At 41.8% G+C, this 12,500-nt stretch overlaps 1 protein-coding gene across 2 annotated transcripts in view; it reads right to left on the bottom strand.

The window, feature by feature from the left end:
- Positions 1-12,500, bottom strand: part of LOC310872491 (netrin receptor UNC5C-like) — a 264,096-nt gene that overhangs the window by 47,491 nt on the left and 204,105 nt on the right. For both annotated transcript variants that reach the window (XM_083784393.1, XM_083784394.1), the window contains exon 5: positions 2,685-2,865. In XM_083784393.1, coding sequence (XP_083640519.1) covers positions 2,685-2,865 — 181 coding nt within the window. The remainder of the gene's footprint in view (positions 1-2,684; positions 2,866-12,500) is intronic.

Genomic DNA, 12,500 nt, shown 5'->3' with positions numbered 1-12,500 from the left:
ACACAATTACACGTAGTACATCTGTTCTGTTTCTCGGCCCTCTGATTTACCTCCTCTCTTTGTCAACAATGTCAGCCAGGCTCTCGTGGAGCAGAGAACATTGAACTTGAACAATAGATTTTGGTAAGGTTACATCAGTGTCCATCCATCCAGTCTGTCTACATGTCCCACACTCACCTACACAGAAAAACACACGCTATTCATAAGTGTTCACTGCAGTGCAACACCTACAGTAATCTATTGCCCCGGCAGCATGAGGTTTCAATCAAAAATAACTATTTTGTGTGCACGTACATGTGTGTAGGTATGTTTGTTTTAAGTAACGTTCAATGCTCAGTGCTCAAAAGCTCAAAATATGTCTCCCATTCTGTCATGCTGGACTGGCACTAAAGACAGTACACAACAAAGTACACCAGCTGGGTTAGGCTATTCTCCAAACTCTTGCTTTCTGTTGGGCTTTCTTCTCACTGCGAAGCTTTTTAAAAATAGCAAACGTTTTGCTTTGTTTTTATTTAAACTTTCTGGTGAACAAAGTGGGTCTTCACACTCACAGTACGTTTCGAAATTGTTACAAGTCATTTGTTATATTTCTACACTTAACATTCATTATGTTACGGTTGGGGTCACACAGTCCCAGGAGAGTAAGGGTAGGGTAGCAAACGTTTTTTAAACAACTTTTGTATTTTAATTTGTTGGAACATTTGGAACCCCCAAATGCTTTAATTTAGAGCTGAAGTGTGATTGGATAGGGTCATGGGTGAGGAGGGAACACGAGGACCGATCGCAAAGACTCTTCCTTTGTTGGCATGGCAATAGAGCCAATTACACATGCCAGATGGGTCCTGGCCTGTCTGATTGATGTGGTTGGTTATGAGAATATATGGTTAGACTGTCCAAGGTAGCATCTGACTGTATCCCAGTCAAATAATAGTTACCGGTTGAACACACTATGAAAGGCATACAGAGGCAGTGAAGTTACTGTACATTTAAATGCGGTTCATGTACAGTGTACCACAGTGTAGTGTATATAAGTCTTGCATGCACAAGTAAGACGCGCAAACGCGGGAAGCGAACGCAGCTCGTGTGTGTGTGGTTGTGTGTGTGTGTGTGTGTGTGTGTGTGTGTGTGTGTGTGTGTGTGTGTGTGTGTGCTACAGCTGCGCCCTGTGTGTGTGTGTGTGTGTGTGTGTGTGTGTGTGTGTGTGTGTGTGTGTGTGCTACAGCTGCGCCCTCTGGTGGCGGGCGGGTGGTGTCACAGCGGGACAGACAGACACACACACAGACACACAGACAGACATGAGCAGCAGGGTCTCATAGTAAGTGGCTCACTGCGTTCGCAATAACCACTGTACTGTACTGCAGTATGTAAACTTTATGAATGAATGGAAAGACATTCATTTTTGTACAGTACCAAGCTCTGCAGCATAACCTATATTGTGGAGCATCTTCATTCTAAATGTACAATCATTTTAAGGATTCTAAAAATGCTGACTTTCAGTGCAGAGTAAATCCCAAGCATGAAGTTGACCCTGTAAAACCATTGAACATGTGACACGGAAAAAATGTACATGTAAAATGTTATTATTATTACCAGTAAGACAGGTGGGGTGGACGGGTGGGGATGGATCAACATATGGAATGTCAGAACAGGTCAGCTCCATATACAGTAGATCTAAGGGTGTGAGGTTTGAGGTCAGATGTAGAGTAGCTGGCTGGCTCCATATATGCAGATCTAGGTGATGGTCCAGTCTTGACATCTCCATATTATGGAGATGGCCATATATGGTGGCATGACGTGTCACGAGGCGTGATGTCACGAGGCATGACCATATATGCAGACGTGATGTCACAAGGTGTGACCATATGGAGGCATGGTGTTACGAGGCGTGACCATATATGGAGGTGTGATGTCACGAGGTGTGACCACTTTCATAATGGCGTTCTGTTTCTGCTGCTGTGCTTACTGTGCTACTTCTCCTTGCTTCCTTATCGTAGCATTTCACGTGTGGTGTTTATTTTTATCACCAGGCTGTAGCCTGTAGCCTATTTTCGTCGCGCTCGCACTGATGAAACACCAAGGGATTATAATGTCAACATTCAACACAAGATGTAAGCTAACCCGGGTAATGTACTGCGTCACTTTGAAAGTTATAGATATATTATGCCATTTAGGTCGAAATCATGATATAACTTTATGTTGTGATGATAATAAGCAGCAGTAGCAGCAGCAGTAGCCTCAGTAAACTACATGTCTTCCGTTCCGTGTGCAACACACTGCCGCCGCCGCCCACCTCCACCACCACATGCGGTGTTGGATGAAAAGATAGCTATCGGTGCCGGTGATATACGAACGGGTAACGGGTCAATTTTTTGACGGGCGGGGCGGATCTTGTTTTGAGTTTTATATAAATCACAGGTAATGGGCGGGTTGTGGAACTGATGGCCCAGTTCCCTACTGTATTGTCACTGTACTACAATTAAACAAAATCTACCCACCCTGAAAAAGATATCTTCACAGCCATTTGTTTTTTTTCCTCCTGAAAAGTGTGCACACCTACTGTACTGTAACACCCAAAATCATACAGTTAATATGTCTGTGTGTGTTAGGCTGCGCAACAGTGACACTATTTTCGTGCACAGACACAGGGACACAGCCACACAGACACAGTATATACGTGCACTTACCATAAACTATGACAGTAGCTGTGGTGCTCCGTCTTTTGGCCACTATGTTTTTAGCCACGCATGTGTAATTGGCAGTGTCCGACAGACGGGCTTGTTTGATGATCAGGTTGTGGTCAATAGTGAGGTAGAAGTTTCTGTCCTCTGCTGGGTCAATTATGTCCTCGTTCTTCAACCATTCCACCTGGCAGGAAGAGAGGGAGAGAGTGGTGAGCAGAAGGCACAAGTTGTGCGTCAGAATCAACATGTTTTCTTCTTCTATAGCACCTAGTTATTATTCATGTCTTTGTCTCTATAGCGTAGCGACTAGCGACTCCGCAAAAGACCACAATAAGGGAGCTAGCTCTCTTGGTGTGGCTAGTTACCTGTTGCCGGTCTGCCGAGCTGGAGGCTGGGGTTCGATTCCAGCTCGGTGCGAGAAACTTTACATTGGTGTCGGTTACCACATGGAGCGATTCCAGCTCGGTGCGCTAAACATTACAATATTTTCTTTTTAAGAACAATAAAATGTTGCCACTGTCACTATTAAACTGTTTTGCATGGAACAAGTGTTCAGTCATTACTCCAAATGTCCTATAATCATATGAACTCCCACTGACTTTTTCACATAGCACCAATTCAGTTTATATTGTGTGCTACTACTGCTGATCCGCATCAGAGGCACTTGCTATGCTATGTGGGACAATGTTACTGTCTATTCCCATCATCTAATCAGCGTTGTTCTTTGTTTGTTACCCTTCAGTCTGATAGAAACCCCAAAACCACCATTTGAGGAGTTACAGTACATGATCGTATTATAATCTTAGTAAACCAATCTCAGCATGAGCGTAAAACAAAACAGATTAGACAAGAAAGGCCTCAGAATGTGATGCTTTTTCAACCGACTGAAAGAGTATGAGATGAGAGCAGGAGGATTAAGTTAGTATTGTGCTAATCTTGTTTTTTCAACCTGTGCACCTGATGTATATGGAAAAAGAAAAAGATGGATGGATGTTGTCCTATAATCATGTTTTTGGTGGCTTTGTGTGTAGTGTGTGTGTGTGTGTGTGTGTGTGTGTGTGTGTGTGTGTGTATGCGTGTGTGCATGCGTGCGTGTTTAAATCATCTGAGGGAAAAATGAATTGTTGTGCTAATCCTGCAGTCTGAACGGCTTCACTAAATCTCAGTGTGTATGCTCGGGTCAGTTGACAGATACAGCAGAGGAAAACACTCCACAATACATCAGCTCTGTGTAGGACCTTATCAACCGACCCAGTACAAAGGTTTCTTTTTTTAATTCCTCTTATAATGCTCAGGCACATTACGACCTCCACGTCTCAAACTCAAAGGATTTAAAAAAAAGATGTATTTGTTTATTAAATAATGTATCCGCTTGTAAAGATGCATCCATTTGTCCTTTACAGAAGAAAATTTAAAGTAAAAACGTAGACTACATTTCTACACTCTCAGAGTTAATCTAAAGTCTTTCGCACACTTGACAATAATGTCTCTGTGACATAAGGTGCGTTGGTGGAGCATACGTGTACATGGCAAAGAATGAAAAACACCCACACACCGCTTTCACTTGCTCAATAAAGAGAAAACATGACGGATGCAACGAGAAGGTAAAATACTTTCTACAGGCATCTGATGACAAGTGGTAACAACATCCATTTATAGAATATGTCCACACTCTCTGAGATAAATTACCAGTCAGGATTGTACATCATAGAACTAATTAACAAACTAATGAACTGTCCGTTATGGACAAACTAGTGAACTAGTGAACTAATGCACTAATTACAGTATACTAATAATATACTACACTCTCTCTGAGTGAAATTAAAAGTAGGGTAATATGTTTTGATTAAAGGTCCTCTAACACGACATTCTGTGTGTTTATATTTAGGCTCCTCTCCCCAAAAATACTTATTTATTTAGGCTCCTCTCCACACAAATACCAAATTTCGAACAATCAGGCTTTCTCATCATATTTGAATTTTTCTATACAGTGGTCTCACAACAGGCCATGTGATTTGGTGCTACTTGTGATGTCATAGGTATTTAAATACTTTGTATAATCTCTCCCCCTCTTCAGTTCAAAATGTGCATTTTGTCTTTGTAGACTGTTATTGTATTATAATTATGAGTCAACGATGTGGGAGGGGAGTAGCTAGGATGAGGGTGTGACGGAGAAAATAATTTGGATACACAGCGCCACATCAGGACATTGTGGTACTGCAGCTAAAATTGTGTTAGAAGCCAGACAGAAATGACATGGTCTGGTTATACCAGAGTGGTGATTTAGGCTCAAACCATTAGAAATACGGTTGAGGGACATGTACAATATGATATTAAAAATATGACAGACAGAGATATTGATATGGATGATATTGATATTGATGATATTAATATTGATGATAGTATATATTGATATTGATATGTATTGAGTGTTTGTTCAGTAACACGGTTCTCACCATCTCTCCAGCTCGTTAATAAACAGAGCTCAATAAAGAGTTGGAGAGACCTAGAGACTCCCGTTACTGAACACACACTCTATATTATAGTAAAGACTAAAGAGTACAAGCAGTTTAACTAAATATTTAAACACTTCACCCTACCTTTAACACTCAGGATTGCACAATGTAAAACTAGTGCTTTTAACGTGAATCGTGTCTGTAGAAGAGAGATGATCTCTGTGACTCTAACAACAAAAGACACAGCTCCTATTAGTGACAGGCAGGACAGAAAGTACATGAAAACCTGAGAGGGGAGGACATATTGCTGAACATATGCTTCAGCTATGGTTTCAGGTACACTGGGTGAAGGGTAGGACAGAAGGAAACGAGCTCCTTTACGGGCCTAATCACATTTCCTGAGTGCCGTATTTACTGGTCCTAGCTCCCGTAAATTCAGCCTGTCTGAAACTTTATGGCGCACACATAAATGTCTGTGCGGCGTTGTTTAATTCACGTAGTTTAATTTCCTCCAACCTTTGCATTAGGAAATGGCATTCTCAGATGTTGAAAAAAGAAAGGAAGAGGAAAGTCTGTCTGTTTTCTTAAGTTTTACTGCCTCCTATAAGACACTCTCGCTCTCTCTCTCTCTCCTCCTCAAACGGTCTGCTTCTCCCTCCATCTCTGGTCTTTGACCTTTAGGAGTCCGGAAATGCAAGGGAAAAAAGCTTTTGGCCAAAGAGCATCGTCTTTGGTCATGAGGCTCGTTGTGTCGCCGTCCCCCTTTTCTTTTCCTTTTAATTTTCCAATTTCTCGTGTCTCGTATTGTGACCTTTCAGTTTCCATTAGAGAGAAAAGGTTACATTGTGAGTGTGTGCAGAGAGAGAGTGCGTGTCGGTGGGAGGGAGTTAAGGATAGAGACACTTTCTCAAACACAGAATCAAATGCCACATGTAGTGTGCTGTATGATAATGAATACAACCGAGTCATTCCTTTTCAAGACATACACATTGTTATACGCTACAGGTCCATATTTAGTTTTCAAGAAATGTGCTCATTGCAAGCTGCTGAACCAAACCACCTTGAGTGGAAGTAAAAGGTAAGGGAAAAACACTGAATCAAATACATTCATACATCCAGCAATGTGAGACGAGGATGTCCATCAATATCACTTTGACATCTAAGGTGACCCGCAGTGGAAGATCTGTACTCTAGATCATATTTCATTACATCAATGTGTGTCTGTTCATACTATAGAAAGGATGACATTTCAACACATCAGCAAGTGTGAGACACCTGTAACTCTAAAACCCCGTACACTCAAGACACTGCCCCCGCTGCCACCCTTAGCTCTCCATATATATGAAAGCTTACATTCTATACGTTAATAATATGTATGAAAAACTGAAAATGTACCAAGACGCTTCTCGCCCTCGTAAGCGTCTTACTGCTTGTGAACCAAACCTGTACACAGTAAAATCCTGAATGTTAATTCATCCATTTGTAACTCTGAGAATGTGCAAAAGTAACCAAGTGGACCCTTCCATTTGGTTACATTTGTACACTCTCAGAGTAAAATGTCCCCCTTGTATGAGACATGGAATGTCAGATGATGCTGAAAAGAATGTATCTAGCATATCTATCTATCTATCTATCTATCTATCTATCTATCTATCTATCTATCTATCTATCTATAATATAATAAAAGTGCTGGGCCGTTATCGGCGTTAACGTGCTGCGTTAACGCGATACTCTTATCGCGCGATAAAAGATATATCGCAGTTAATCTATTCTCAAAATTGGGTCTGGAAGCTGGGTCTGCATCCATATATGGTCTGCATAGCGGCCAGGAGGCGGGCCGTGTGTGTGTGTGTGTGTGTGTGCGCGCGCACGCACACACGTGTGCGTGCGTGCATGCTTGCATGGGTGTGTGTGTGTACATGCTCTCTCAATTTTGCCTTAAACATTGCCTTGAACTACTTACTTTTCTACAATAATCACTATGGTCCTGCAAGTTCTGTGAACTACAGTAACAGAGGACACTGATTCATCATGCACACAATCACAAAGGAAGACATAAATACACAAGCACAACAGGCTCAAAATACCCATGCACACAAGCCTAGTACAGGTGCATTCACAGAAACTAATAATTCAAGGTCACAATCACACACTCATAATTATACCAAGTGGGTAATGCAAGCAGAGCAGAGTGAGATTAAAGCCTAATTTATTCTCTGTATCCTTATAAGATCAAAGAACATATTTTTTCTTTCCTTGTAAAGATTTTTCCGCTGCATGTCTGCTTTATTTGTGATAGTGGCAGTGAGAGAGACGCAGCAAAGAGCCTTGCGTCAACAGATATACAAGCTCAATGTGTGGAGATGCGACACGTTGTGAGATTGCATCTCTGCTACTTTTTAAGTAGTTTGTGTAGCTGCCATAATTATGTTTTGAAATTATTTTATAATATATTCTTTATTGCTTACGGTATAACAGTAACAGAACTTGGGCTTTACCAACACTGCCAGTGTTTTTCAGTGAAGACCATTATTTTGGTCCCACGAGACCCGAGACGTGAACCGGAAGTAACCAAACGCTGTGTAGAGTGACGAACGATTGTCTTTTCTCTCACCCGGAAAATACATTTTGTAACCACGATCATCGGTTCTTTAGCTTTTGACCGTTGAATAAAGTTTGTTTTGACTAAAAAAGCAATCTGGGAAAATCTATTGACATTGAGGCGGACGGAGATGGACTTTTCACTTCTGGTTCATTTCCGGTTACGGTTGTCGTCTAGCAACCACGTTGGCGAAGAGTGATCTTTAGCGTAATCACTGAAAACACGTGTCGGTTCTGACATCTGGAGACGTCAATATTTTGGTACTGTAAGAATAAATTTGAAGCCAATACTTTTGTACTTTTACTGGACGTTTACTTGTAACAGAGTATTTTGACCTACCTGTAGTGATATTGCGACTTTTACAAATGGAAGAATTCGTCCACCACTGACTATAGCCTTATATTTAGCGTATGTGGTATACACTTTTACTGGCCCGTGGCTCACCTGGTAGTGGTATGAATAGATTTTCAAACTTTTAATACTCCAGTCCAAATTGTCACGGTGACTGCCTCTGTCACTTTAGTTGATTCACCCGGGAAGCCCATCTGTGCCTGATCGTCCTATAAGGATTGCCAGACGCTGTCTGTCATTTGTTGTTGCTGCTTTATAGTTTGTACTGTATGTCAGGTTTTCTCTGTGTACTGTATGTTTCTAAGTGAAGTTCTTTCCTGTCATGAAAAGACTCACCCAACCAATAGATAGATTGATCAGTCAGTCAATCTTGTGTGCTGTTGAGATAGTTCAGACTTCCTTAGCAGGAAATGTTTTTGTGTGGCTTTTGAAGAGCAGATGAGCCCGAGGGTTGAAGTGTGATTGATATGAGCTGCTAGCTGGCCTCCACACACACCTACTGCACCACATGGGCCTACACAACTACTATCATAGCATCATTAGACACAGCTGGTCTCTCTCTCTCTCTCTGTGTGTGTGTGTGTGTGTGTGTGTGTGTGTGTGTGTGTGTGTGTGTGTGTGTGTGACAAAGACTGGCTGATTGGATCAAGCCACCCCCTCATGGAGAAGCTGTTATTAGAACTCCCTCCCTCGCATCACCTGAGCCACACACTCCATTAGACACCTACAGACAAGACCACATGCAAGCACAGGCATGCACGTGCGCACACACGCACATGTCATTCATCACCATGGTAAGGTTTTGAAATAATGGCAGGGTGGAGATATGAAAACGTAATCACTGGACACGCACGCACGCACGCACGTCGCACACGCACTCTGTCCCCTGGCCTCCACTTCACTTCAAGCGTAATAGGATTTCAATTTTTTGAGGTTCAAAAAGAGTCCAGGATCTATCTCTGTCCACAAAGGGAACGGCTTGGATTCTCATCAAGTAGAAACATTTCTGATCAATTAGCCATGGTCTACCACCCGATTATTCACCCTAACATTCAACTGCTTATCTTTCAATACATGGAGCCCTCCCTCTGTGGTGGATAAAAGCAGGTGGAGATTTGCTTCGTTCTGAATGGTAAAGGGGCCAGCACAATGCTGCCTCTTCCTTTGTTCATTTAATGTTTTTCCCACAGTGAACTTCTTTCTAGAATTCTCCATTTTGTGAGTTGAGTGTAGCAACACAAACACATTGACTGACAAGCACATTGGCAAGGCAGCTAAGAATGAGCCAAAGCTAGTGTTCAATCCACTGAAATAGATGAACGTTACGTAGGCTATATTTCTATAATACTGTACGTTCCTGCACTGGCGAGCGGCCCAATGTGTTTCACAATGCAAAGTTTCACTGAGCGAGCACCTACAGTATGACTGTGCTATGAAAAAAAGGCTATGCTGTATTATTATTTTTAATTGAAAAGTAGCAGACCACGGAACACAAAGATAACCAGGTGAGATACTGTATATGACAATCAGATGAGATACTGTATTATGGCAAATGCCAAGAAAACAAGACACATCTGACATGCTTTGAAGAGGCACTGTCTGTCAGATTGCATCTGTGGATACAACCCTCTGATTCAGAACCCCCCCTCCACACACACACACACACACACACACACACACACACACACACACACACACACACACGATGCAGAATCGAGCATTTAACTCATCGATTGCGCAAAACGCTCTAAAGCGTTTTATTAATCTCGAGCGCCGTCTGCGCATCACGCTCTAAAGCGTTTTATTGGTGTTTTTACTGTATACTGTACATCAACTTCTCTGACGCCCGGACAACACATAATGTAACACTGATCATCTCCAGAAAGATCCGCTGTGAGATCCGGGAGTTTAAAGCCCCCCACCTCCTGAAAAGAGGCCTGGTCTAACCACATTCCAGGCATGCCGTATCCATTACGACGTACTGGGGAGGCGGCATCGCCGTCCTGCACACGGCATAGACCAACGCAGATCAGGGGATCTAAAATGGAGCTACCCATTTTCTAGTGTGTGTGAAATTTGTGAATACACTCGATTACCCTTCCCCTCCTGTTTCTACATGGTTTCTCCCGAGGCATCTCTCCATCGCATTACAGTTTCTTCCCCCCCCCCCCACTCATTCACACAGATCCACTCGACACAGCCCTCTCTAATTCTTTCCAACGACAACTCACCGGTCTGCCGCCTCATTCTCGGAAATATAAACCCGTATATAAACCAAGAATAATCTCCAACGGTCGATCGCCATTTCACGCACAGGTATACGCGAAACGAATGACGTATTCTCGAAGGACCGCCATAGGAGAAGCAGTATACATCTGACCAACTGTCTTTTTTTCGCCGTCGCGTCAGCCATGTTTGGACAAAGAAGCAGTATACTAGGCTAGCAGATATCACACCGTGGAACCCCCCCCACACTGCGAGTTGCGATCGATCGTTTTGCAGTTTGCAATGCTACTCTCATTCTCGGAAAAAAGATTCTCGGCAGTTGATCACCATAATCGCCATAGCGCCTTCGCCAGCCAATTGCAGTGATAAGGCGTCTGGGACGTAATCGACCCGTTTGTAATGGATAACTAATACAATCCTAAGCTGCGGAAGCCATCGTGTTGTCTGTCATTTTGTCGAAATCACAGCCAGCCGGGCTACGCTTATCGCTCCTGTGGTTCATGTCCAGACATGTCGTGGAACCCCCCCCCCCCCCCCCCCCCCACTGCGAGTTGAGTCGCTCCTGTGGTTCATGTCCAGACATGTCAACCTCTCAAGTCACTGTTATGCTATCAAACGATCTGTTGATTTTGTTTACTGAGACAATGATCACATATGTGCATAGAATCATCATCATCATGACGTTATCATGACAGGCAGATATAAACATAAATAAATTATCATATACATACTACACACTGAATGAAAGCCCTAAATGTCTAATTTTAGGAGGAAAACAAATAAAATACACATATCCCATATACTGTTTGTCAATACTAGACTATTGAATCCATTTCATTTATAAAATTCTCTTTTTCAGAGAGAACTTTAGCCCATTCTGACCTGAGATCAGATTCATACGAGGTTTCCACTGGACACACACTGGTCTGATTAGAGAAAGCATGGACCTATAGAACTATTATTCACAAAATAAGGCATATAGCGACATGTACATACTATATACCGTATGAAACAGAAGACTCTCTGCTTTCATAAGAAAAAAACTAATACTGTAATAATAATAAAAATCACACCCATGTGAAGTGAGCAGTGCAATGTTGTGAAGTGAGCAGTGCAACATTGCACTGCTCACTTCACAGGGGTGTGATTTTCATTATTATTACAGTAGAAGTATTTTTCTTATGAAAGCAGAGAGTCTTCTGTTTCATACGGTATATAGTATGTATAGGCCTTATTTTGTGAATATTTAGTTGTCAGTTCCTTGTCTTGTCTAAAATACTCTGAGGATTTCAGAAAATGCATGGACCTGAAGAACCATTATTCACAAAATAAGGCCTATAGCGACATGTACATACTATATACCGTATGAAACAGAAGACTCTCTGCTTTCATAAGAAAAATACTTCTACTGTAATAATAATAAAAATCACACCCATGTGAAGTGAGCAGTGCAATGTTGTGCAACATTGCACTGCTCACTTCACAGGGGTGTGATTTGTATTATTATTACAGTAGAAGTATTTTTCTTATGAAAGCAGAGAGTCTTCTGTTTCATACGGTATATAGTATGTACATGTCGCTATAGGCCTTATTTTGTGAATAATGGTTCTTCAGGTCCATGCATTTTCTGAAATCCTCTCTGGTGGGCGCAAGCTGCATTCAACAGCCAATTACTGACAAACTATACATGGGACCATGTGTATTTGTTTTCCTCCTAAAAGTAGACATTCAGGGCTTTCATTCAGTGTGTAGTATGTATATGATATTATTTGTGTTCATTTTTATATCTGTCTGTCAATGTCTGTCAACTTCAACCTTCCATATCTCTGCTGTTTTTTCAAAAGAGCAGCGTGCAGTGAAAAGCAGGTTTTAGAAAAAGGTCAATATCTCCAGAATGGAAGATGGTAGAATCATATTTTTTTTTTTAAATTGAAGTGGACTAGTTTGGCTTCCTTTTGATTTATGCAATGTGCGATGTGCTATAAGAGGCCCCTCGCTGTGGGCCCCTAAAAAGTTAAAAAGTCCAATGTTAATCGCTTAGCAGAAGCAATCCTGAGTAGAATTTCAAAAGTTAGCAATCAATGTGGCATTTAAATACTGCCAACACCAAAAAATCTAGGCATAGATAATTGAGCCTTTTCTCTACACGTTTGTGTGTTTGTGTGTGTTTGTATGCGTGCGTGA

Source organism: Protomyctophum parallelum (genome assembly GCF_964188405.1).
Source record: "Protomyctophum parallelum genome assembly, chromosome: 15".
NCBI lineage: Eukaryota > Metazoa > Chordata > Actinopteri > Myctophiformes > Myctophidae > Protomyctophum > Protomyctophum parallelum.
Note: the sequence above shows the minus strand (reverse complement) of the source record. Positions and strands in the feature narration are given on the sequence as shown.